Here is a 27,893-nt window from a genome sequence, read left to right on the forward strand (position 1 = left end):
TGTTTGGGATATTTGCGCAATACTAATTATTTGGCCATGTACCTGGTATCTGTTTTTTTGCTAGTCTTATTCCCCTCATAAATTCAAGGGAGTTGGTGCATATTAGCTCACTATGGCAATGACAGAAGACCATTTACGGGTTGCAATGCAATCAAGTGACCACTCTTGCAAAATACTAAGCTATAACGTGGTGTTTAAAGACGGCTGATTTAAAGTGCTGTACTGACTTTAAATGTTGAAAATACGTGTTTTTACATTTTTATATCCGTGAGAAGCTCAAAAACCTGTTCGACGTATGGGTTTAAATAATTCGTTTTAGGCTGTAGTGCAGTCTGCTCTGTTTTGCAAAAAAACGTTTGAATATAGAGATTTTAAAAAAAGTGTCACGACGCTTTGCAGTGCCCACTACATTATGATATAAGGTTTAAATATAAGCTATCAAAATAATTAATTACTGGTCTAAGATTACTGTTAGACCGTTTTGTATTAGGTATGTGCCAATTTTCCAATATTATAGAAGCTTTTACCTTTTCAAGAATGTGTAAGATGTAAGCATTAAGCAAGGACCACATCTAAATAGCAGCCATATAAGTTCCTAATTATTATTTTTTTAATACAGCTATTAAGAATATAGGTTTAAGAATGTTAGGATTCAAATATTAAGCAAAACCGAACTCACACGTCTTCACAAAAGGTAGAAACAACACCTTGTTCGGAAGATTTGGTATAATTTTATTGCTACCTTTTCATAGCCTATAATAGGGCTAGGCCAATGAAACCAAAAGCGATGTTAAATCTACAATTGTTTAAAATTAGTTATCCTCCACCTGTTTTATATTCAACAGTTTTAACGTAAACTTCATAAATTAAGCAGTAATGTCGTGTAGTCGCCTTTAAACTTGTTCCACAGATATTTCGTGCTGTTCCAGTTGTCTGTTTTTGTAACTGTGAAAAAATGAGAATTTTTTTTTAATTGATTTAAATAAGCAAAGCTTATACTAACAAAACGAAAAGTGTATAGTTAAAATCTGCTATCATATTTGTTGTGAATGAGAATTCTATTTTTTTAATGAAAATTCTAGCAATAGGTTACAGTACGGAAAACCGATATCATATGTTTATCCGATTTACCCAAATTTATAACCTACTAAACGTAAGTTAAAAAAATTGTTGAAATAATACACCATGGCTCGTTTAACAAATAAATAGAAAAAATCCTGTAAAAAATTTACTGTGAATATATTTACCCCGAAGTCGAATATCCACATAAATTTAAAAGCTAAGATTGGGCACTGCATTACCTTTAATATTGTAAAGTATAATAGCTTTTACCTTATTGCAATATCTTCATCAGTTGGATAATTACTCCACGAAGTTACTTTGGAGTAAAAGTTGATGGCTGTCAACCTGGTTAAACAATGTTAATCAATTTGTAAATGGGCAACTCATACAGTATGTGTAAAGTTCATGTTCAAATAATTAAATTAGAATACAGTTATAAACCATACTTGCTAAAATCAAAGTCCTGGCAGTTGGTGCCCGATATGAAGTCGTTCGGGTCAGTTGTGCATTTGTACTCGTCGTTTCTAGGCACGGTGATGACGTAATTTGCAAATGGACTCTTGCAAGGTTTTGACCCGAAGAAGTTACTTAAGTCACTATCGCAAAATCTGTAGTCCTGCGAAATAAATATACAACAGCATATTATTGTAAACCATTTGAACGACTGACTAGTAAGCAACTTGTATTCGGTAACAAAATGCCTCTTTATTATTCAAATTCCAGTCTACAACGAAAGCTATATTAAACAATAATCCGAAAAATTCTAAACCATGGATTAATTGTTATAGAAATAGTAATATTATGTTGTCATGCTGTTGGCCACTCTAAATACATTAGACCTATACCTTCAATGCAAGACAAATTTTTTTTTTTCAATATACAATCAGAAATCTGTTAAAGAACGGATGCCGAAATTTAGTCGTAAAACGTTTTGGAAAGACCTAAATTTGACAAGAAAAGAACTATCAAAGTTCACCGTTATTGCAAGACAAATAATTTTCTACCTTGCGCCTATAGTTGTTGCAACAAATAAAGGGGAAATTTTATTTACAAGTTACAATAAGGACTTTTGGGATCTGTTAAATTTTAAGGACGGATGCCAACATTTAGACGTAAAACGTTTTCCAAAGACCTTGACTTGACAAAAAGAAAAGAGAAGTCTCACGTCTTGCCCAAACTTGAACTGAAGCCTCGGATCCAACACCGACGAAACAAGGTTGTCGGAATCGAACGACATGATCTTTCCACCGTCCTCGTCTTCGGGCGTTTGTTGCAGAAGAGTCACTACGTCACCTCCACTTTCCAGCGGCTTCAGGAAGTGGTTATTTCCCTGGTGCGAAACCTTGACGAAAGTCCTGTGCCGAACGTAGAAATTAAATAGAAGGACATTCTCGTACTGGTTCAGTTTCATATTAATATATGGATGTTGTATGACAATTTCACGTATTCCAAGCACAGTAACCTCAACATGAAAAGTTTTATTTCGTCATATTAAATTAAACAGTGTAGGATTTACCAGAATAATTCACAGGGCCTAAGATCTATAATATATCCAAAAGAGACCCACAACACTAAACAAACTATATGTAGATTTCTGCATGGGTAAACATATAGCAACAATATATTTTCCACCAAACCATCGATGGTGTAACAGTATTTCAACCAGATGTTCGATAACCTCATCAAAGCCGATGCTGGACGCCACGAGGTAGATTTGGTATACGTCCGATCCTATAGGGTGGTATCGGTGCTGACCCGATAACAAATTGATATTAGAATTTTGGCCATAATTTGCGATTTAACGCAGTGATTTCTGTCCTAAAAGGCAAATTTATCAATAATATTTCTATAAGAGGTATTAATTTCTCAACCCTAAGGCAAATTCTGGCCTAATAACCAGAAAAAATTGCTTTGGAGGTTTCTGTTTTTTCTACTTTGCTGGTTTCAGCATCGGTATGACGTGATTTAATATCGGGTCGGATTTCGATATTTTTGTCCAAAATATCGGGTATCGGTATCAGAATAAAATATTAAGTAAATCGCGGAGTCCGCGTAAAATGTGTTGCCGCCCTTCCAATAAATTCCATGCTAATATTAATGGTGAACTTGCTTATGCACATCGTATCTGCAAATAATGTTATTCTTGTCTGGCAAGGCGAATCGATTCCGTATAATTGATTATATAGAATTCAGTTATTAAGATAAGGCTTTGCATAAATCTTAAGAACAAACAATGTTAACAAAGCTGCAACGAGCTTTTTCATTATGTCAGTGTGAATTCAGCGAAGCGCTCTACGCAAGGATTGTGCTTTAAGCGTGGCTTGCATCGTAAGTGCCTTAAATGTTACAAACATTTTTTACACATTTGTTCTTATATGTGTGCTTTTAGAATAACAAGCGGGTCCCAGGAAATATGTAATTGGCCACTTTGTGACCAGCGGTTCATGGTTCGCTATCCCTGATGTAAATGCAAACCTAATGAAGTATTTTGGAGTATTTTTTATTTTTAATGTTAAGCTGATCTGTTGAATATGTGCGTAACAAACACATAGTATGTTGAAGTATATTAAAATTGATAAAATGCAATAACTGCACCTGGCCGGTACACTGCTCGGTTGGCCCTCGTTAACAACTTCTATGTAGAGTCCAACCAGTCTTGCGTTATAACAACTTTCACAGCCAGTTACAGAAGGGTTATTCGCGACCAATGGAATGCTGATGGTCGCTTGTCCGGTTTCGCGAAGCGATGCAATGATGTCAGGATGACTAATCTGAATTGCGATATTGTCAGTTAGAAAAAAATATTTTCTTGTCAAGCTTATTAGAATCTAAACAATTCGATGACATGCAAAGACTACAAATTTAACCTTATTTAAACTCTTTATTATGAACCTTAATAACTTTGCCGATTTGGTATCTTATACAAAAATAATAAAGCGGATAATGAAGACTTACTTACTTCTTCATAAAAGTTTTTATTTGTTTTTAATATAGTATTTGTTGAAAGTGGACAGAAATAACACATTTGAGAATGTCAAGTTTTAACATTCAAGCATTTTAACATTATGTCAAGGACATTTAATTTGTTCATCGTAAAGTCTGTTGTACTTTTTCAAAAGATTAGAGTTCTTGATTACAACAAAATAATCAAATAATTGATTGGTTTCTTTGAGAAAGGAAAGCCTGACTTGCGGTAAAAGTCGTGTGATATTAGCCCGCGGTCAAACCATGGCTGTTACAGTAACGGAATCTAAAATGACGCATGTTATCGACACCAACGTTACTTCTCAGCTTACAAGGTCGAACCCAACGTGAGATGTGAAAACGTGCGAAGTCGGCCCAGCAATCGACGCTACGTGGTCAAGGAAAACGTCACGTTGATTTTCTAATTCTTGCTTGATCAACTGCAGTTGAAACATTCCTTCGAGAGATCCGAGGGTATTTATGGTGGCCTTGAAAAATTGGAATTCAAAGTATTAATTGAGGTAAGCACAATTACAGACAGCTTAAATATAACGAACTTTGAATATCGTCTTTTTATTCAAACTAGGAACGTATAATACTTTTGCCTAAAGCGTTAAAGAGGTAAGAAAACAATTTTTCTTTAAACGATAACCAAAAATTAGGAATTATTTTACCAAAGAATTTCATGGGTGTTTTCGAAAATATGATTTTAACGATCGATAATATACCTGATCACTAAACACATCCGTGTAGCGACTAAAAACATCGAATTCCATTAAACTCTCGAACTGATAAGCCTTTGACTCTTCGTAAATGGCGGCCATAATTAGATTTTCTTGCTGTTGGTATAAGCTAAAACGAAAATTGCAATAAGTTTTGTTTTCCCTGAGATAAATTATAATGGAGTGGATTACTTGAGTAATACGTCAGTAAAGGAATACATTCCCTCGATTTCCACACTGGTTTGGGCTGATTCCACGGCATTGTCAACGGTTGTTACAGTGTCTTCGCAAACTTGAATGTTGTATTCTATTTGCTAAAAGTACATTTCGTTTTATGCAGTGCTGCAATGACTGGGCTTGATTGCACTTAAGCCATTGTTTACAAATGGATTGACTTGACTTAAGTCTTTTGGGCATATGACTTAACCTGACTTGACTTAATCTTTTAGACAATGACTTGGGTTTATTGAACATTTTTCATTATAAAATTGGGTTATTTATCTGATGTTATACATAAAAAATTGCTTGCTTTATGTTGAGTTTTCTGTTATAGTTTAGTTAAGTTACTGCTCATAATAATCGGACATGTTTATCAATTTCAATAGTTTACCGCCTAATTTTTGGACGTGAAAATTAACTTGCTCTCATTTTGACTTGTCTGGGACTTAACTTGATATTTATTCAAACCGAAGTTCTTTAAAACATGACTTGAGTTGAAATTTTTACAAATTATTTGACTGGGACATTTCAAAAGAAATTGTTAACAACAATGGTTAAATCACCAAATTTTTAGTGTCCGCCAAAGCAAACCACCTTTAGACGAATATCCATGTTGATTATCATGTCAATGAGCTCAATTCGAAAAGCCCCGTCGTTGAAATAATCGTTCATTACTCTCTCCAGGGCGGGACCCTGTAGCACATAAACACCAGTAAACAAAAATGAAAACATATACTGCGAAATCAAGGACATCCGTACGTCGTCTGTGGTTTCGAAGAGACATCGTAAATCTTCCATGAGCTGGCCTCTGTTTTTGGACAGCGAACTTTGCATGATGACGGGAACGGCTGAAGCATCCATTGCGCCGAAGTCAAGATCGCTCGCCGGCATCACTTCGTATTCGAATGCAAATCGCAAGCTGAAAATATAGTTGAGGCCATATATATATCAATATATATATGCTATCTTCTTAACGCCCAACATAAGCATATAAAGCATTTTTGTTACGCGTGATCCATGACAAGAGTTGATGTCAAACTTTACTTCAGTCACAAATGTATGTTAAAACTTTACGTTTCAAAAGTTAATATAAACGTAACGTTATAAATATATACTTTAATACGAAAGCTATGATTACTTAGTCTTAGATGTTTTCGATTTCTGCAAATCACAAAACTCTTTTCTAATCGTTAAGCCATTACTTTAATTTTGAACGACGTATTTGTGGTAAAACGTATGTATCAACATGAACTAAAAAAAAGTGGAAACAAAATTCAATTTCCTTAGTTAAAATAGGCAAAAATACAATTAGAAGGTTATGGCCACGTGCCGCTTCCCATTGTATCCACCCTATCCACCTATAGTAAATGCATATTCATTTTAATCTAAAGTTTGTAGTTTACGCTACTCTTTGTCATTTTGACTGTATAGGCCACTTCGTCGCATATTCTGCCTTACCTTTTGAATAAAAATACACTATTATAAATGCAATGTTTATTGGTAAAAGTAGCGACCAACTTACTTGTCGCCTATTGATTCTGTCATTTCTTTGATTGAAGGCCCTTCGCATTTTTCACGTCGAAGAAAATCCAAAATCTGTTAAAAACAGACGATCTAAAAATTAGCACGCGGTTATCACAAGTAAAGCGTTTTTTACAAACACTCGTATAAGTATACCGAGGTACGTTTTAAAACTTCGTACGGCACCACAGACAGCCAGACTTTTAAGTACGAGAAAGGTAGGGCTACTTGTGAACTGTATTAAAGACATTTAAAAAACAGGTAAAAACCCAATTAAGTTTGTTGACATACCGAGTTTGCACCTGCAGTAGCCGCCTGTGGATTTGCCGTTAACAGACCTACTGTACACCCGACGATTCCACCTAGTAAGTCAAGGACACCGCTTATTTTTTCCTGTAAAACAGTGCTTTTTTAGATCATGGTAATGTTACGATCACGCATATCCCGCCGACATACCTTTATGTACTCTTTCAGAGTGGACTGCAGCAGCCTAAATATTTCCGCCATTTGCTTGGCCATTCCAATCTCGAGCTGCTTCATTGCTTTAACGTAGAGGACCTTTTGTGATCTAAGCTCGTTTTGTTCGAACTTGAGTATGTTGATATTGGCAGTAGCGGAAAGTGTGACGACATCTTGAACTAGTTCCGATGTCTGGTGAATGACGTTTATCTGTAATAAAAAAACTAATGTTTAATACGTATAAGCCTATCTATTTTCAGCTGTTAAATCACATTATTAAAGTGGTTAAATAAATAAAATAGGATAACATAAATTGTAGGTCATTCAGTTAAAGAAGCTTTATGTTGACAGTTTAGTATATTACAGACAAAAGGTGCTTGTAGATTGACACAAAATATGTTGCATATAGTCCAATACTATAGAAATAATAAAATGCTTTAGAATGTGGGTTAGCAATAAATTATATAGTCACTATTAAAAGAGCAACGTATTGCCAGCTTTATTATAAACAGAGTAAGGTATTATTCATAAATATTGAAAAGCGCATACATTCTCTAGCACTTCGTTAAATGATGTTTCCAAATCTTCTCCAACTAGCAAAAGCTCTTCAGCCCTCTCCTTCAAGTAAACCCAGTCCTTGTCGGGTGCGTAGATTTCCGTGTTACCGTAATAGTCAAAGCCTTCGTTGATGTATTCCAACATTATTGCTACCTACCGCACAAAACACATACTAAAATTTAATTTAAATTTTTGTAGTTAAGAACAGATCAGGTGTAATTTGTTTTAATTACAAAAATTAAACGTTTTTTAAAGTCTGATTGCAAACCCGCATCTATGCAATTTTATTTTGATAAGTCTTGCCTCCACTATGCGATATCCGCCCATTTAAACAAATCTAAATCGTTTATTTCTGTGTGGGTAACATTCCAATATATTTGGATTATTTGCAGGCTGTCATAAATTCTCTAATAGTTTATTTGTGTTAAGGTTTGCTTCCACTGCTTACATGTGACAAATGTTACCTCGTTATAAAGCACAGACGTTTCGTCGGTTACATCTAAGATAAACATGAACACTTCAGCCGCTTCTTCAGTACTTCCTCTTTGAAACAACATTTCACCGTTTCGTCGAATCAGATACAACAGTTCCAGGTCTTTTTCGAACCACGATCTCACGCTGTCAACAGTTTTCAAATTCGCTTTGGCAATCTCACCCTCGATTGCCTTTAACATAACGATTTTAAAGAAAGACTTATGTAAATTTTGGAAATATAAGAACCTGACTTGAAATGAGAAATATATTTTGTTAATAGGTTAGTGTACATTGTAGGCTGGACTCAGAAGTTAAATCGTCTACTGTATACTTACAGCGTAGGGTAGTCTGTAGTATGAATCAAAACCGTCGGAACCACAGGCTCCATTGGGTCCGTCATACCCCTTATAAGTCCCACAGTCGTCTCCCTTGTGACTGCATTCGGGCCAGCATATAATCAAGATGCACATCAGCCATCCGTTGCAAATGCATCCACACGACCCTTCGCCTCCGATTCTAAAGTAGATCAACATCACTGGATGATATCTCATTCGGCGGGCGATTAACATTTTCGAGAGTTGTTTACAGAGAGTTTTTATTTTTATTTTTTCGACAGTTGTTTACTTTTATGGAGTTTTTTACAGATACATTTATAGGACTCGTTTCTTTGGATTTGTTGGGCTAAGGCAGTGGTTTTCAATTTTTGTTATTGCAACGGCTTTGGGTTATTTGGGGTCGCCACAAATCCAGCATTAAGGTTTCACTAATATTATTTATTATTTGTTTTCTGTTTGTAAAGGAAACTCAATCGATGTAGTTTTTGTTCATTAGAATTTTGTGCACAAGTTAGGGGGTAGCATATATTGTATTTTTTCGTTATATATTCTAAAGAATAGTGCAAACTTTGTCGTGATCTGTAATGTAGCTTGATAATAAGTTTTAAAGCCAAAAAATCGAGTAATTGTAGAATTAGGCTACCGAAATTTAGATACCAAACAAAATCATTGTGCTAAGGCAACGTAATTTTCAATCGACCCATAAAGGGACGCACAGCCTGAAAACATCTGGAATAAAGATTAATGCGAATCGCAACAAAACGGCATTAACATTTACCCGCCAACTCCGGCGTATCCGTGAACAGATGGAATAGCCGGAGCACCTGGGACCTGATTGAGTTTGACAAATCCGGAAAGGTGCTGAGTGAAAATTGTCACCCGGTCGACAGATCCACCGTTTCCAGGAGTTCCGCCAATGCTACCATGTCTGCCATTTTCACCGGGCTCTCCGTTGTTTCCTTTGTAATGACTGGTTTACGGCATACTTAACTGAATTACTAATAACGTAAATATCGATTTTTGTTTAAAAACTATTGGAATTGCATATATTTTGGCGTTATACATATATATATCTATATATATATAAATAATTTACACTGTATATATTTACACTGTATATATCCAATTATTGCAGTTAAGTTGGCTTTTTGATCTATTTGCTACTGCCTGTTTTTTTTATATTTATTAATGATTATAAAAACATTGCCGTAATTTATATATGACTTTTTAAACATTTTTTTTTAAATATATTTTTGAAATGCACAATTTCTCGTTAGTCAATAGGAACGAACCAACATCTTTTTGCAATTCTTAGTTTTTCACTATCGTTTATGTGGTTTTCCTGGTAGTCGTTGATGTAATCACCAATATTTGTTTCGTTACAGCCGAGAGAAACAAACAATGTAATGCACACTTGTAGTTTGATTTCGCTAAGAAACAGTTTTATACACAATTCCCTTCATTGCTATGAAAGCGGCATGATGGAATTTCGAGTTTACCAAATAAAGTTTTTTAATTCCCCTTCGATGGTTGTACATATAGATTATAATATTGATATATCTGTACTGTTATTTCAAACCTCTTATACGCGTATCGCCGCCGTCGAACAGATCACATGTTTTGCAAGCTCCACTGCCGCTAGTACCGCAATCTTTCTTTGGCCCGTTTGGCCCATCAGCCCCCGCACTGCCATCACCACCGTGTTCCGCTCTGCTTCCACCAGATGCCTTGAAACCAAGTCAATAGACGTAAATAATGAATAAGATTAGTTACTGAAACAGCCCCCTAGTAGGGAAGTTTCGCCATGGTTGACCTCCGGACTAACATATAATCTTAAGAGGAATCTCATTGCTGCATACAAGTCCATGGCTGCCAATAAATGCGCTTAAGGTTACTGGATGAGTTACAGCACAGTTTGCATCAATCAAATATGTATTAATTATTAATTTATCGATCCGCAAAATATTGTTTACCTCAAATCGGTCTTTGTATTAAAGTATAGAAATATTGTTAGGTCCTGGCTTTGGATTTTCCAAACTAATAGTACATCGAAAGCCTTTACGAAGACATATAAAATCCGTCGTTTTAAGAAGCAAGCAATCATAAAGCAATGGAATTTTAAAACATTATCCTATTAATGAACGCAGCGGTATCAAATGGAAGTCATGGTTTTATATGAGAGTGTGCTGTAGTGGTAAATTACCTCAATTGTAATGTTCACATTTCCCCGAACTTGGTAAGAATAAACGTCCAATGAAGTACTCGAGAAGCCATCCTTGCCTTGTCTGCCGGCTGAATTTGAACCAGCTTTGCCGAAAAATGTGCAAACTGTATTACCGACCGCAAGATAAGGACACTTTTGTGGCGACTGTAAATATATATATATAGGTCGAGCCAAATTTTTAAATACGGTATGTTTGCTATATTGAAATACTATAAGAGTTTTCCAAAATATTAAATGCAAATTTTTTGGAAAACATTTGGAATACTCTTTCTGAATCTCATTAGAATTTAAAACCATTCAATTTTAATCATAAAATCGATTACAATTAAAAATCCTGGTCTGGGCCAAATTGAAACTTTTTAATAAAAGTAGTATGCTATCTATTATGTAGTAGTATGCTATCTGTTATTATGAGTTATTTCCTACCTTAACTTTAAATATTCCGCCGTTTGAAACGATTCTTCGTGCATAAATCTTGACGTTGGTTGGGCCGTAGAAAGTAGAAATGTCGTCATCGATGTAAAACGTGTCGGTTCGAACTATGATTCTTGTGGTGAGAGCCTTGTGGTCCCAACTTACGTAAGGTGTTGTTGTGATACTTTATAGTTAAAAATATGCTTGTTAGCAAAACAAGAGTTGTAAAACTTACTTTTAAGGCCCGTATACACTACAGCTGCTCTGAGCTGAGCAAAGCGGAATTTGCATTTAAATTCTATTGTGGCGAGCGTTTCAAGCTTTGTTAAACTCAAGTCCCGTGCAGCTGGAAAAAAATACGCTTTGCTAAACTCAAGCCCAGTGCAGCTATAAAAAACGTTACGTCTTGGAGCGATTTTTACGCCCAGCGCAGCTTAGTGCAGCTGGAGTGACAACAATTTCACTCCTAGCTCAGCTCAGTGCAGCTGTAGCGTAAACGGGCCTTTAAACAAAATTCTCCGACCAGCTACTGCGTATAGGTATGGTATGTTAGCTCTGCTATTTATTAGATAAATATTTATGATTTATACTATGATTTATAAAACTCAATCAAAAAATATATTAAGGTAAACCCTTTCAGCACAAATAATGTGCAACAAATAAAACAAAACAATCACTTCTTAAATTGAAAGCTTAAAACTTTAGATATGGCTCCATATATTTGCTAATATGATATAGCGATAAACGTACTGCTTGTCTTCCAAGACGTTTCTCAAGTGGGAAGTGTGGATCTCCCTTCCGAGAATGTTAACGGTATTCACGAAAGTGTTATTAAGAGTAGGAACGGTGAATAGATTGGGCGGAGGTATCGGCACGATCTCGGCAACTTCGTACTCACCAAGAAGAGCATGGGTCTCTACAAAGTTTAAAGTTTTTAAAAGATCTGACCTTTAGTTAAGTTTAACAGGGATTTAATGTAAATGTGCCACCACTCAATTTCCAACCCGTTATGTTTCTTTAAAATCAATAATTTTATATTAAAATCCAAACAGAACGCTGTTGGGATCTCACAATATCGATAAAAGTAAAAGTTTTAAAAGGTCAACAACTGGCAGTGTTGGAATTAGATTAGATCCTATAACACAAACAATAATAATAATATTCATCAAACTTTCATAAGAAAACGATTTTCTTTTAATTTAAATACAGCGCGTAATATAACAAGAGCATCAAAAAGGTTTCCGACGAAATTGTTTCAAGTTTGGGAAACTCGTTTGTTGCAATTTGGACAAATTGTCACAAAATGCTACAAAACTTGAAATAAACTGTGATATCTGTGTTGTCACCTTTTTACGGTAACGATACGAATTATACAACAGTTAGTTTGACTTACCAACGATCCGTTCGGTAGCTGACCAATACAGAATAGTATTGCTGTGAAATGGACTTGAGAATTTGCCATACGTTTGATAAACACTGGCAGAAAAACCGTCTTCTCTTACTTCAACGATGTTTACTTCAAAACTAAAAGTTTCACAAAATATTTTTCAGCAAAAAAAACAACCTCTCCTCGAAACAAAGAGCCATTTTAAAAATGTTACCGGTAGATATTTAATTAAACACAACCCTAATCTGCTTCATAAATTTAATCTGTTCATAACACCTATAATTTGCTATCTTACAAGTTGTTGTTTTCCTAGAATATTTTTTTACCTTGCTCTTTTTGAAAGTTATGAAAGTTCTGTCTATATTTATTGCTTAAATGCTGACCGTTCGCCACAATTGCCTCTTGTCCATGCGTTTACAACAGGAACTTTCGCGAAAGCAGGTTCAAAGCTGACGAGGATTGCCGAGTTAGGCGTGACGTAACCTATATTTTGTGATCCCACTAAAATATAAACAAGAGCGCATTTTACCGACTGTAACTCCTAGCATATGTTATAAAAAACTCACCGAGACGTTTTTCTGCATTTGCTTTGCCGCAACTGCTCATCAAAAAGGCAATGCAACAAGCAAAAAGTGCTCGCATTTTCGTTTTTTGAGTAAAATAATATCACTTAACCCTAACGCGGTTACTTTGCTAGGGAAATTTTCTTTGCTAACTGTCCCCTGATAAAGTTATCGCAGCACCACTTTGCAACTATATACTGAAGCTAGGTAAACAGAGCTTCGTTGCGCCAACGAGCTATTTGCCGTGGGAAGCCATACAAATGCTTGTAATCAGCTTGATGATAGCGACCGCTAATCGTTTAATTTTTCTTTGGATTTGTTCTTGCTATACACCGGTAAAACGCGTTGCATAAACTGTTTCCCCAAAATATGTAGTGAAGGGGAGTTTGCAGGCACAACACAACAATAATTAGATTTAACACGTAATAAGGTGACATGCGAGCATTTTCTCTTAATATGAGCCGGCAACGTATAATTTCAACAACACAAGACAAGCCCTCAGATTTATTCTTCGTTTCTGTCAAAAATCGTCATTCTATTGTAGTTGAGAAATGCTAGGTACCTTCTCCTATTTGCAGCCATTAAGATAACACGGATACCGCTTTTTTTTATACGTTATTCTTTGTTTTGCTGTGATCATGCAAAATATGCATGTAGTTTAAAGTTTATATCAAATTCGTAAAGAAAATAACAGATGTTGTGCAACTGAGAAACGAGCAACCTTTAATAAGTGGTAGCCCCGTTTCATTGGATCTTAACATTTTGTGTCCCACTGATCACGTTTCAGAGAATACGCCTCAAGATTACAAATGGAAGTCTCTAAAATTTTTTTGAAAATCACAAGGTTGACTTTAAATGCCGAGTAAATGAAATACCAATTTGCCTTGGTCCCCCAGGGAGTGAGATCTCCGGTTAAAACCCTGGTAGTTGCAATTGTTTAGTTGTTTGTACGAGTTTTGTTTTCTGCAGATTCCTGAGCCGAATTACCAAACCTATAGTATATACGCCTCCGCCATTGAAAAAAGAAACGCATTTTTAATGAATTGATGTATCCTAAAATTATAATAACACTTAAAACAAGTTAATCTTCGAGCTTTAGGTTCGTCTTAATGCAAAAATGATTATAGACATTGATTAAAGGAGAACGAAAATGAACAAGTGTGTTGATTCATTATTTTGCTTTTCGAGTTACTTGAAATCAACAACAAATACTTTTTGTCTTGAAACGTTACTGTTTTGTTGTTACAGTTTATGGAACAATACACACTTAACTTAACATTCCCTAAACGGCTTTTTTCAATTGCAAACTTTATAACAATTAGTATAAAGTCCACACTCGCCACCTGCCGAGGTCATGCTTGCGTGACAGAATAGATAACGATGTTCTTGGAATTATCCCCTAAAACGTGAGAAACTGGACATCTTGCGGTAATGTCACCTCAGTTGCCTAGTGAAGGAGTAGGTATGGGGCAATGTACACCCAGCATGGGTAAATGCAACTAAAAATAACTATTTCAGGGCCGTTTCAAGGGTGGACGTTTATACGTGAGAATGGATGCACCCTTGTTACTGGAAAACACAACACTTATGGGTGTTTGCGCCGATAAAAATTAAAGAAACCCCCAGGCAGGGCGCCAACGGCTGTGGACAACATAGCACCTGTCAGCCATATTTAATGATACTGGTAATATCGGAAGAAAGGCACAGAACACACTCATTTTTAAGTCGTTCTTATATTTCTGCAATTTTTGACATCGCATTCGTATGGTTTAGGATTAAAACTAGATTTGTTGCTAATAAGATTGCTTTTATTATTAAGCCAATGTTTGATATGGAAAATATTAGTTTGATCGCTTTGAATCTATACCCTTATGAGCGATTAACAAAGCTCTCACTTAGCACACGTAAAACGTATGTTTGTGGAAAATTTGGGACAAACTATGGGCATCACAAGATTTGACCTTTTGTTTATTTAGCTAGTTGATGATAATTGTTTTACGAATGAATGTATATCAATGTTCCAATTTTATTGGTTAGAATAAAGTTCGTCACATCGTAACTATAAGTCAGTATGAATCAAAAAAAGTGAATCAAAAAATATGTAGGCCTATCATAACACAGGGGTGAGCAATTATTTTTTAACCGCGGGCCATATGTTGCCCAGGTCTGATCTTACACAAGGATTTTTATAAAATTTAAAATTGGATTACTGCGAAAATTATTGTCTAAGATTTGTATTGCGTCATTTTGAGTTAGTCATGTGAAGAATTTTGCTTTACTTAAATGATTTGTTGAAATTTTTTTCATGCAATACAGAGTTGTTAGAGGTTTAAATATTACAGCTATAAATAGTTCTATAATAGAAAACAAACTTTTTTTTTAGGGGTTACCTGTTTTAACCCCTTATATTAGATTTCAAATTCTAAATAGCCTTAAATATCACGCGATTGTGAACCAAAAATTTTTAAGTTGACGTCATGAGTTAGCACACAACGCACATGTTCATTAACATCCACAGAATTTACACCACATAATATGTGCTTGTAAGTAGGCTACTATTATTGGCATTTTTATAGATTTTTGATTTTTGTACAGAAACTGACGATGCCTAATTATAAGGCGAAATATATGTTTTTGTACACTTTTAAGAAATGATTTTATGTTTTTTATCTGTCTTTATAAACAGTCTTAGGATTTCATATTATGTAGGCCTACAAGGCATATCTCTTGGAAAATTCACCAATAAAGGCTAGAGCAAATGGGGATAAGTGTCCGCCACTGGTTTGTTTGGTTAGCGCAGTGAAAAAGGCGCCCTGAGAGAGCTGGTAAGTTTCGTCGCATCGAATGCAGTAAACAAGAACCTTAAGAAGAGGCATCTATAACAGCCGCTGCAGATAGGAAGGAATATGCCCATATCATATTAATGGCTCATGAAAAAGTTGGTGGGTAGACGATACTTGTTCAATCTGCTATATGATTGGTAATAGTGTTTGTATTTAATAGATCTAAATCTTTATCGTCATGTTAAAAAATTGCTTAGCAGCTTTAGCGCTGCTCATCTTAGTCTGCGTTTCAATAGTATCGGCTGAAGTCCACCTGGAAAACAATAGATATGAAGGACTTGTTGTAGCCATCAACCCAGCTGTCGAGGAGGATTTGTCGTTAATAAACGAACTGCAGGTTTGTGTACTGATTGTTTTATAAATGCCAGAAACTTTTCTGATGATATTCTCATACGTTTGTCGAATACGTTTGCTTCAATGGTCTAAAAAAGAGGTCACAAAATTTTTTTACGTATAGGATCAGATAACTGTAAGGATTGAGGAACGCGGGCGGATATAAACTTTTATGTCGAACTTAATTTATTTAATTGCTGTAAACTGAAAAAAATATTTAATAGAATATTTATCAAAATCTGTTAAGAGCTTTACAGAATTGTCCTTTTAGTTTGATTTTTTTTTAATTTAGCTAGAATAGTATCCGACAACATTGCAACCGCATTTTTTGTCATTATAGATAGTATTCCGCGGGTCTGAATCCCTATGGGCTGCATCTGGACGTCTCATGTCAAAATAATAAAAAATGCTTTTACCGTCGAAGTGTGTTGACAGAACCTTCTTTCAACGTCTTCTGAAGCACTATGGGAGGCGACTGGGCACAGGGCGTATTTCGGTAACATCGTCATCGTTGTACCAGAAACCTGGAACGACAACCGGTACGAAGTAGCACGGAAACAGACCTACGATAAGGTGCATTGCGTTTGAATTTGGATAAGTTACCTCTTGTGTAGTGAGCAGCTATCTAAAATTGATCTAAAGCTTAAGTTGTAACAAAACTACAATTGGCGATTTGCTAAGGTTCGGTGAACGCTAACTGTTTTCAAAGGCCGAAACTGATTACCTCAAAATAAATGTTAAACTATTAAACATTATTACCCAAAGACGAATTTTTACGAGTGTAATGCACTAAAGTACAGTGGCCCTGTTAACGAAAAATAGAAAATAACGGCTAATGTTTAATCAGCACATAGCTTAACGGTCAAATTCATTCATCAAAATAACTAAATGTTTATGAAATCTGCTTTCTTCTGTAAGTATGGCACCTTTCGTGTTCTTTAATTCGTAAGTAAGGTATCTAAACCAAGCATAATTTTACTCCAACGCTTCACAGACATATATAGGTACAATTATAAGTTTTGATATTTTTAAATAATATTAAAATTTTAAACACTTTGTGTTTCTATCCTGATACCCAATCGTAATATTTACAACAATATTTGGCAACATTCTGTGTTGCCATTGAATCCTCAAGTTTGATTTAAACGCTTTCCAGTTAGTTTATTACTACTGTATTTATTCATTACAGTTGCGAGTATAAACCATTGGGAAAGTGAATCGAAGGTGCTTATGTATTGTTTCAACAGGCCGATGTTTTAATCGCACACGAAAATCTTGTCCACGGGGATATGCCTTACACGGAGCAAATCGGACAATGTGGCGAACCAGGCAAAAACATTCACCTTACGCCAAATTATGTGCTGGATCCTGCACTTGAAGATACGTTCGGACCGAAAGGCAAGAGATTAGTTTTACCCGCAGCTCAGTACTTAATAAGCTAGAAGTCTATTGTTATTTGAAGGCAGTATGCTGAAGTTTAGCCAATTGCCTTTTGCAGACATTTTTAGCATTTTGTGTAACGTGTTTGGTCATTATGCTTTTGAAAATAACCAACGTGCCGTATAAATGAAATGTTCAACGAAAAACAATTTTAGTTTTTTTAATAACGGTTAATTATATTAAATGTAATGTTTTCCACGACATTTACTATTGAATATAAATGTTAAATTGAAATTTACAGATAAGACATTTGTACACGAGTGGGCACACTTGCGCTGGGGTGTTTTCGATGCCACGTCGACTTCTGATTATCCACGATTTTATTACGACAGAAATGGTGTAATACAAGCAACAAGGTGCGTGCTAGGATAAATTTAAGAACGTTATGTGATACTAACGTTTTTCAAATCTGTACATTACACTTAGGAGCCCGTCCTCACTATTAGGTGAAAATATTTTGATCGATTTTGAAAATGGAAAAACATACACCTGTCAGTACAAGGAGGAAAATGGTTGGTTACCTGAGGAAGATTGCATTTTTATTCCCTTCGAAGAACAACATGAAGATATTCATTCGTCCATTATGTCCTACCAATACCACAATCAGGTAATCTATGGCTACGTATATCTTTTTTTTATAGAATTAAGTATAACGAGTAATAAAGGAAATAATACTTGGAACTTGTAGCTTGTTAGAAATATTATTGTACTAGTGACTAACTGTTGGGGGCTGATTCAGATTTTTTGTTTGGGCGGATGTATGTTTATTAATATATTACATTGCACGATACGTCATAACTTGTTTAGTGAACGGAGCTTAAACTAACCAACTGTACCAAGCCCAGTGCTTCTCAACATATGGGTCGCGACCCAAAACTGGGTCGTTGTTTGATTTGGTTGGTTCGCTGACTCAGTAATTCACATGTTTACACTACTTATTAAGACAATTAAGAAAGCAATACAAACAATGTATAGTTAATAAAATTCGAAATTGTTTATGCTAATTCCTAGTTTTTGTTCGCTTACATGAAGCTATTTTTAGTTCGCTTACAGGAAAAAACTATTGGGTCGCCAAACCTTAGTCGTCATACTTACACTTAATATTTGGGTCGGTTGAGAAAAAGGTTGAGAAACACTGACCTAGCCTAACTAAAGGCGTAACTAACTTCGTATTTTTTTACGATCGATTTGTTTGCTTGTACAAAAATGGTTTAACTTTATTTCTTTAAATTGTATAGTTCCAACGTCAGGTGGTTCACGTTTAAACAATTATGCGCAAATTACTGTAAATGCACCCTTTCTCTACCCAGTACAAGCACTATTCGCAATAGGTTTTACTTTTGCTACACCATATACGAATATGTTACTAGCGGGCAGAGGCTTAAGCATAGTGATGGTCATTATGATAAACAAAGTTTAAAACAAGTTTGAAAATTAAGGATTTAATTCTAAAGTCTGTTAACATCGAGTTCTAAATAAAAACGTAGTAAAGTTAAAAAAAAAAACTAATCACATATTTAAACTTCCATCGTTTATTGCAAAGCTCTTTACATTTGATCACGACGACACCTCGGATCCGAAGAACCTCCACAACAAAGATGCCCCTAGTGAGCATAACCTCCTGTGTGATCAGAGGAGCGAATGGGATGTCATCATGTCATCCACGGACTTTGCGGACGGTAGAAATCAACCAAACAACACGGTATTCGACGTGACTCCCACCTTTAGTCTCGTACAGCAGAGACCTTACAAGGTTGCACTCGTCATGGACGTTTCTGGCAGCATGAATGAAAAAGTGGGTTTAGTCAACGTCGCATACGGTTAATTTTGTTCATGCAACTACTTAGTTTACCTTGACGCTTTCGACTACAAAACATTTTATACATTGTTCTTTGACATACCAAAATTCAAGTAATAAGAATGTGGAACTAGCTTGAAATTTAAATATGCTGTTATTGTCAGGCATTGTTTGTAAAATTGTTTTCCGGCAAAATATATTGTTATGAAAAGGATTGCCTGAATAGGTTATCAAAACGTCGGTAGAATAAAATTTTGCAGGAAGAACAATTTTCCAAGTTTGCTTGAAATTTATTCCTAACTTTGCGAAATGAAGACTTTCTAATTTAATATGTACTTAAAATGATGGCCAGTAAGAACTTTGTGCAAACATGGTTGATTTATCAATTATTTAATGTACTTAGCAACACTTCAGCTACATGAAAGCAGCCGCAAACGCGTTCATCAGAGAGTACGTGCCCAGAGGAAGCAAGGTGGGCATAGTGGAGTTTGACGCCGAATCGAGGACGCTTAGCGAACTTAGTCAACTGGACAACGTCGTGGATAGGGAAAAGATGAGCCGTAACTTGCCCGATGGCACAAGAAGCCGAACTTGTATTGGATGCGGCTTAAATCAGGCACTTCAGGTTACTTTACAAGACATTTAGGAAAACGAAACTTAAAAGTATCGACAATATAACTCCTTTATTTTTAATGCAAATTTTGACCTATTTCGACGAATCTCTTTTACGCCACAAACTTTTAGTGTAATTTAGTACACCCAAGGTGGGCTATACTGTAACCTTTAGACAGCAATTTCAAACGATGGTTCTGGCTGTAAGTCCAACCATAACCGACAAAATAAAAAAAACTATAGACTGTAAAAGTGAGATAAAAAGTACATTTTTGATATGATCTTTTTATTTCTAAAATGTTAAATTAGCAACGGGACAGGTAAACCTAGTGAAATCATTAATAGGATGGTAAATATATTGAATTTTATATTTATTAAAATCAAAAGGCACTTTTAATAATTTAAGGTTTGCATTAAAGAGTTGCGAAAATCATTCTATAGTTAATGTGCTGCATGCGCCACATGTTTCTATTGTCAAAGAAGGAAAAACGTGTAGACCGAAATGAATGTTGTTTCAAACTTTCAACACATAAATGATACACAATTTATTTTATTGCATTATGATTATCGGTTGTTGAAGAGGTCCATCTAATGACATGCCTTCCCATTTCAGGTGTTAGAAAACAACGAAAGTAAAGGGACGAATGAGATCATCATATTTACGGATGGCGACGAAAATGCTGGGCCGTACGTCAAAGAAATTGATGATTTAATTTTCGAAAAAGTAAGACAACAAATTGATGCTTCTTTGGAATAATTATTTCAGTAGATAATACACAAAGCTGGACTTAAAGTTATAGAGTTAAAATATCTCTTTTCGTGTAGGATATTATTGTAAACACCGTGTTTTATGGCAACACGTCGAATCGTTATTTGGAAACACTGACAACGTTGACCAGAGGGTCCATGCACTTTGTGAACGCCTCAGACCTTGCTTCGGTAATGGGAGCGTTTAGTTCACTGGCGCAATCAAACAACGGTGACGTATTTCAGAAGTCTCATCAGGTAAAATCTTGTAAAATTCAAAGTTTTTTAACGTGTTCGAGTAATGCAACTTTTGTAATCTCTGTGTTTGATAATTAAAATGAACAGTTGGTGGATAAAAACTAGTTTATATAATGTTATTGTTTTCTGTATTTTTATGATTTTTTCTTTCTAATTACTGTCTATGCAAACAAAACCAAAATACGATAAAATTTATACTTATGCACTTGTTATTATTAAGTTAATTCTTCCACGATTTGTGTTGCTTTTTTCTGTCAGATTCTCACTCGAACATATTACGTAAATTATCGCGGATCCTCAGAAGGCCAAGCCATTATGGACTCGTCCCTGGGAAACGAAACAACGTTTTCTTTTACCTGGTCGAACTATTGGCTTGCTCCTGAAATCTCGTTAAGCGATCCCAATGGTGTTCTGTATACAAATGAAGACGCCGTTGTTAATGTCGATATTCGAACCGTTACTTTTAGGATTTCTGGAGCCGCTGCGGTGGGCCTTATTTAGCAACTTTAATTATTTGCTTTAATTATGCTAATAGCCACTAGTCTTAAAGCATTAAATAAATATATCATTTCACTTTTTTGAATATAAATGTCTTTTAAAACATTTTCCCAATACACAATAAGTGGCAGTTCATAAAGGCTTCAAGAAAATCAATATTATTTAAACATGTAAAAGTAAACTTAGGACTTATTTAATAATGAATTACCGAGTTATATTACTGTAAAAAGTAGGTTATGGTTTAATACAAACTTTTTGTAACTTATAATGTTGCAAACGACTACATTTCCTACTTGCACTTGCATCGTAAAATAAGGTAACCGTTTAACTGTGGTTTACCATAACCTATTTCAAATTATTTTTTTAGCCTGGAGTCTGGACGTTTGTCATTTCTGCTGGTGCACATGCGCAGCAAGTGACCGTTGTTGTGACGTCAAAGGCCTCTCAAGGAGAAGTCCCTCCAGTTGATGTTGAGACGGGTTTTTACGTCGCCGACGAAACGAGCGAAGATCCGGTCGTTATCTATGCAAAGGTGTAGATATGTTTCCGATCAGTTTTTGTTTCGAAAAGCACTATCTTTTAAAACTTAGGAGTTTTTCTTAGCGCTCCGGCATATTATAACTCAACTTATTGCAATGTAACATTAGACACGTACGCTATTTTTTTGCAAGTTTATATCAAAAAAATAAACTTAAATGTAGCGTGATTCCCTAATATCACAAAATCATCCAAACCTAATGTGACATCATCCTGTTAGCTTTGATTTACCCATTGTAGTTTTTTAACCTATTTTTTCTCGGATTACATAACCTAAAACCGTCCTGAAATATAAACGACCGCATTTTCAAGGTATCAAAGGGATATCAACCTCTTCTCGGTGTAGAGGTTATCGCTAACGTAAGACATCCAGATGGAAGGATAACCAGATTCAACCTCAAGGATGACGGAGCTGGTAATTCATATACATTATTGTGGATGTCCTATAATTTTGGCTCGGAGCCGATTTGCGATGCCCAGTTATATCGTATCGGTAATTATCCGATACTAGGGTAATATCAGTGCCAAGCCGAAACCGAAATAATCTAGTCAAGATTTGCGAAAAAACGCACCGATTTTCAATTAATCATAAATGGTAACTCAATTTTCGAAATTTCATCTATTTTGCTTGTTTTGTCATAGTACTGACATAATTGGTATCAAATTGATCGCGACACTTTTTTTCCAAAATACCGGTTATCGGTATCGGAAGAAAATGTGAAGTATCGGACATCTTATATCTGATTATTGTGCTTGCATTTGCTTACAAATGTTTTGAAACGCAGCAAAATTTAATAATTTTACATAGACTAATTTGTTAAATCTGCCTCACAAACTTGTTCACAAACGCATATTTTAAAATAAATTAAGAGGTATCCGGTTCGATTTAGCTTAAAGAGCAAATGTAACATTATGTACAGTTCCTGACACACGAAAGTCCGACGGCGTGTACAACCGATATTTCAGCGACTTTTCGAAATCTGGAAGATTTTCGGTCCAGGTCAGTTGCACAGAAAAAGTAAATGCAAACTTCCAGATAGGATTTAAACGCCATACTGATTGTTTTGTTTATTAGATAGAGGTTGTTGGTCACGGTAAATTGTCTGAAGAAATTTCGATTTCATCAAAAGGCAGGCCTGGTTCATCAGCAGCAATTAACTACGGATATGTGAAGAATGACGGTAAAATATTAAACCATTATGTTTATAGTATTATACGTAATGTTGTACTAAACTAATGTTTTCTTATAGCTACGCCAATGCTTTGGTTAAAAAGAAAAATGATAGCACCTTTATAGTATTTTATATTACAAATAGTAATGGCCGCAGCCCACTCTCCTAAAACGAAATAAGACATTGGAGCACAGTGACTGTAGGTTGTAGTTTGCCGTAAGATGAATCAGTAATGCAATGACTTAATTCAACGACGTGCGCCTAAGTCACTGTTTATAAATCACTTGACTTGACTCGAGTTTTGTGGCAACACGTTTATATTGAGCACAATTGTGTTATTTATCTGCTATATGTTTGCGTTTTTTGTTGTTTTAGTCACATAATCGGATCGGTTTAATACTTTTAATTGTTTAATGTTTAGTTTTTATAACTTGACTAGAAATTGACTTCGTCTAATTACGACTTGACTGGACTTTACCTGTTATTTATTCAAAAAGATTTTGACTTAAGTTTTTTAACAAATTACTTGACTAGGATTTAAGTCACTTTAAGGTGTCTTGTTTACTACAACGGAATGAATATAAAATCCTGTACCAATGTGTAGGTAGCATATCTTGAACGTTTTCAATTAATTTTACGTTTTTACCATTAGCAGACATATTGATAATAACATAATATTTTATCAAGGTACGGTTGTCCTGAACACAAACATTCCTAAAACCTCTCCTCCGGCAACTGCTGAAGAAGTTGGGGCTTTTACGAGGGTTGCTTCACCTGGAGCATTCAGTCACGCTGGGTAAGTGACAAGGTCAACAAATCATATTACAGCTGTATCGAACTTGAGATTTAAATATGTTTTTTACCATCCATAATGCAGACCGTATTTAAGATGTTTGTAATGGTTTGGTCCATCAAACCTCGCCGTTGTGTAGAATCCTTTTCATGTGTTTTGTTTAACTCTCCAAGGATAGAAAGAAAAATATTTTTGTGTTAGATCATATGCTATTATACTCTTTGGAGAATAATGGTTGCAGATTGTAGTGAGACGTACCGGTAATACGAATACCAAAAACCATAGACAAGTAGATGTTGTTTTGCATGATTCGAATAACTCTTTGATGTTTGAAATGAATAAAGTGTAATTCGAAACGTTCAAAATGACATATACATCTGTATAAGATTTGATATTCTTATTACGTATTATAGTCATCTAGTTAACTATTTGGGATTTTGAACAAAACGTTGGGACAACAAGGGAAAAAAAATATTGTCATACCCGTAAAACATACAGTTTTCTTTTTGTACCATTTGTACACATGCAGTTCGAAGAGCAGTCATTCAAACGATCTTATTCCACCATGTCGAATCATTGACTTGAAAGCGCAGCAAATCAACATGCTGGACGTTAACCAGGGTCTAAGACTTACCTTCACTGCTCCTGGTGACGATGCAACCATCGGAAAAGGTCTTTAGATTATCTTTTTAAACAAAACTATGATTGTAAATATTTATTAGTAACGTAGGCAATAATAGAACAGAAGTATACAGGATTGCAAAAGTAGGCTGAAACGTTTACCAACATTAACTAAACTATCCATTAGCTCGCATTACAAACAGTAAATCTTCTAAAACTTTTGCTTAATAAGCTGTTTATTTTTAGCGTCTCTTTACGATTTGAGATATAAGTACGGCTCAACCAGCGACCTTCTTGATGATTTCGAAAGCGCCAAATCGATTACGGACCCTATGGTCGTAGAAGGCGATCTAGGCCAGCCTACCAATGCTTACAGTCAAGAAACGGTGGTCGTCAAACTTGACGATATTCCCCAGGAAAACGACATGGTCATGTAAGTGTATTTTTGCGAGACATTGCAACAGCACAAAGCGTATAGGTCTAGAATGTGTATCGCGAAGACCACTTAGTTTGATGAATGAAGGATACGCCAACATTATGACATGTGATTATATTGTGCTGAAATCGAATAAAAAATTTATGTGCATTTTTGTATACTGCTAATATAGGCGATTGTATATTTCCTTGTGATTTAAATTTCCTTTGTTTAACGACAATTAAGTTTGAAAAAAAATTTGTAGCTTGTCCGCGATCGTAAATCTTTACAGTTATCCGGTCCGCGATGGTCAGGCCTTATGGTTATCAGGCCCTTCATGAAAAAGTTTGGATTATTTCAGTTTTTGTGTTTTTAAAAATTACAATTTCTTGCTCTTGTTCAAATATTGTCCGAAACTAATATTTCAGGGTTGGTTTTGCGATCCAAGCAATTGACGATTTTGGCAACAAGGGAAAGGTTTCCAACGTAGCGGTGTTGAACGCTTTCCTGAGACCACCGGCAATTTCGTGCATGGACGATGCTGGGAATCCTGAGAGTACGAAGCCTTTCGAAAAAGTTGGGGACTGCTTCCGATTTTACCAGGTTACAGCGCAATACTGATTTAATTATATTAATTTGGAAAATTAATCAGGTAATTGTATAAAAGTAAAGACAATGCTTTTGTAAATAATAACAGCTCGCGGATCTTACGCTCTAAGTGTCATGTAGGCATTTTTATTTTGTTATTTTGTTTAAATAACACATTATTGCCGTTTCTTTGACGCTTTAGGGTTAAAAGTTATTCACATTAAACCCTAAGAATTAACTTAATTATAATATAGAATTCTTATAGTTTTTCAGCTAAATTTGATTTAAATTAATCTTATGGTTGTCTAATACAGATCATAACAAAAGTTGCTCAATATAGACCAAACATATTATATACAAATGCTTTTCTGATTCTTATCAAAATTTCCCGTCTGTCAAAAATAACACTTTCCACTGAAAGAAGTGGACAAATCGCTTATACATCTTCAAACGGTATCTCACCATTAAGTGAAATAGTCTTTTGTCCAAGTTTAATACTTTACAAAAACAAAACTCAAACAACAATTTGAGAATAAAATTTGTGCAGTGTACGAACGGGGAGTTGAAAACCATTAATTGTGCACCCGGAGCCGTGTTCGACGCCAATCTGGCGGTTTGCGTTCATCCTTCGGGTGTGCCAAAATGCAACGACGATTTCGAGGATGACGTCATAGAAAGCACGGCGGCTTCAGCGAATCCGGTCGCCAAACCTACAACCGCAGGTAAATTAGATAAGGAAGGACACTTTTAAGAATCGTTTTTGGGGCACCAAGTTAAGTGTAGCTAATAGTTGTTCGCCTATTCCATGACGCTCGGCGACTCAAAACTAATAAATAAAATTAAAATAATCGCGTTTAATAGAGTATACTACTTACAAAGTAAGGAAGAAACGTCAAATAATTACGAGTTATTATAATGACCGGTATCACAGAACAGCTTACCGAATCTACGGCAGTATATACAAGGCTATAAAATTATTGGTTGCCTTTTCTATATAATTATGATATAAGGCAAACTAGGATTCTAAATTTTTGTAGGAACAACTATATGCGCGTTTGCTTGCTGCGTTTTGTTTGTGCGCAAAGCCTAATCAAATAACAAAACAATACCCGATCACATTTTTCTAGTAGTTTATTCATTTAGAACGCCAGCTATGTTGCTAGCCTTGAAACACTTGCATAAAAATCGTTCAGTCAATTAATTTCGATGAGCTTTTGTGAAGGCAATAGGTTTAGGATTTTAAAGTCTGGTGCCAAATCTGTCATTTAAAAAAAAAACATGAGTTGGTTTTTAGCCTATTGGTGTAAATATACAAGTTATACTTTTCTATTACACTGTTGCAGCATCCAGCACACCAACCTGCTACAATGACAACGGATATCCCATAAGTTCTTTGCCATTTCCAAATACGTCTGACTGCCAACTTTATTATCAGTGCAACGGAGGTAAGCTGAACGTCTTTTTGCACCCTAGGGTTGTCCTATTTTATCGAATATTAGGCGATAACCAAAGCGAGTTGTAGCCTAGTAGTATTATCGGTAGAGTGCTATTGGTACCGGTTCGACACCTAATTTAAGACACAAATTGTAATGATGACGTCGTCTGTGGCCGGATTAGACCACCAAACTATCGGATTTCGGCATCCGAAGGTATGTGATAAGCGATTCTTGACATTTATTCCGATATATTCCGATACCGATAGCGGATATTTTAAACCAAAGTTTTGCGATCCGATCCCATAGGCAATGATATTTTTACGAAGCTTAAAGGCAAGAAAATACAGATTGCGCTATCCTTAAAGAGTTTAGTTAACATTAGTTGCAAACTTACAACTTTTGATAAAATTATTTTTAAAGTAAACTTGCTCAGTCATAGATTCCGAAGTATCGGTGAAATTCCAATATTAATTAGTATCACCGATAGCACCTTATTATCGTTCGAGTATACTGGTATTATCACACGATATCATAATATAGGACATCCCTTAAGGCAACGCCTTTGACTTAACTACTCTTGACTAGTCTTTTATCATAGTATTCTTCTAATTTTAGGAATACTTTACAAGAAATCCTGTCCTGATGGAATGGCTTTCAATCCAACTGGATTGTATTGTGATTGGCCGCACAACGTACCTGGATGCTGATTGAGATGTAGCCGTCGTTCTTGTTAAGCGTTTTTCATTTAAATTGTAATAATGTTTTAGTTTTGGTGCATTTTAATTACCAATAATTAAATCAATACAACAATTGGTGAATGGTTAACTAAGTTGTATTGCCCATTTATTATGATTGGTGCCTATCAAAATTTGAAGTAATTTTATGATCTTGTCATATTGA

The 27,893-nt window shown here is 35.4% G+C and overlaps 2 protein-coding genes across 2 annotated transcripts; one reads left to right on the plus strand and one right to left on the minus strand.

Annotated features, from left to right (window-relative positions):
* Positions 1 to 819: 819 nt before the first annotated feature.
* Positions 820 to 8,190, minus strand: LOC146138409 (uncharacterized). Its single transcript, XM_083394227.1, has 15 exons — positions 7,970 to 8,190; positions 7,497 to 7,658; positions 6,945 to 7,157; positions 6,780 to 6,881; positions 6,490 to 6,563; positions 5,727 to 5,886; positions 5,562 to 5,660; positions 4,941 to 5,062; positions 4,755 to 4,878; positions 4,359 to 4,514; positions 3,658 to 3,833; positions 2,228 to 2,417; positions 1,509 to 1,678; positions 1,333 to 1,407; positions 820 to 945 (listed from the first exon to the last, which is right to left on the minus strand). The coding sequence occupies exons 1-15, from the start codon at positions 8,177 to 8,179 to the stop codon at positions 894 to 896; spliced, it is 2,085 nt and encodes a 694-aa protein (XP_083250353.1). The 5' UTR covers positions 8,180 to 8,190; the 3' UTR covers positions 820 to 893.
* Positions 8,191 to 15,923: 7,733 nt separating this feature from the next.
* On the plus strand, positions 15,924 to 27,700 carry LOC146138410 (calcium-activated chloride channel regulator 1-like). Its single transcript, XM_083394591.1, has 20 exons — positions 15,924 to 16,082; positions 16,514 to 16,651; positions 17,326 to 17,476; positions 17,760 to 17,874; positions 17,945 to 18,125; positions 19,062 to 19,313; positions 19,720 to 19,941; positions 20,542 to 20,652; positions 20,754 to 20,933; positions 21,799 to 21,945; positions 22,281 to 22,383; positions 22,889 to 22,968; positions 23,044 to 23,149; positions 23,828 to 23,936; positions 24,463 to 24,605; positions 24,801 to 24,987; positions 25,398 to 25,545; positions 26,105 to 26,279; positions 26,901 to 27,002; positions 27,609 to 27,700. The coding sequence occupies exons 1-20, from the start codon at positions 15,924 to 15,926 to the stop codon at positions 27,698 to 27,700; spliced, it is 2,901 nt and encodes a 966-aa protein (XP_083250717.1).
* Positions 27,701 to 27,893: the final 193 nt, after the last annotated feature.

This window comes from Ascidiella aspersa, chromosome 7, assembly GCF_963924565.1.
Source record: "Ascidiella aspersa chromosome 7, kaAscAspe10.2, whole genome shotgun sequence".
Lineage (NCBI taxonomy): Eukaryota > Metazoa > Chordata > Ascidiacea > Phlebobranchia > Ascidiidae > Ascidiella > Ascidiella aspersa.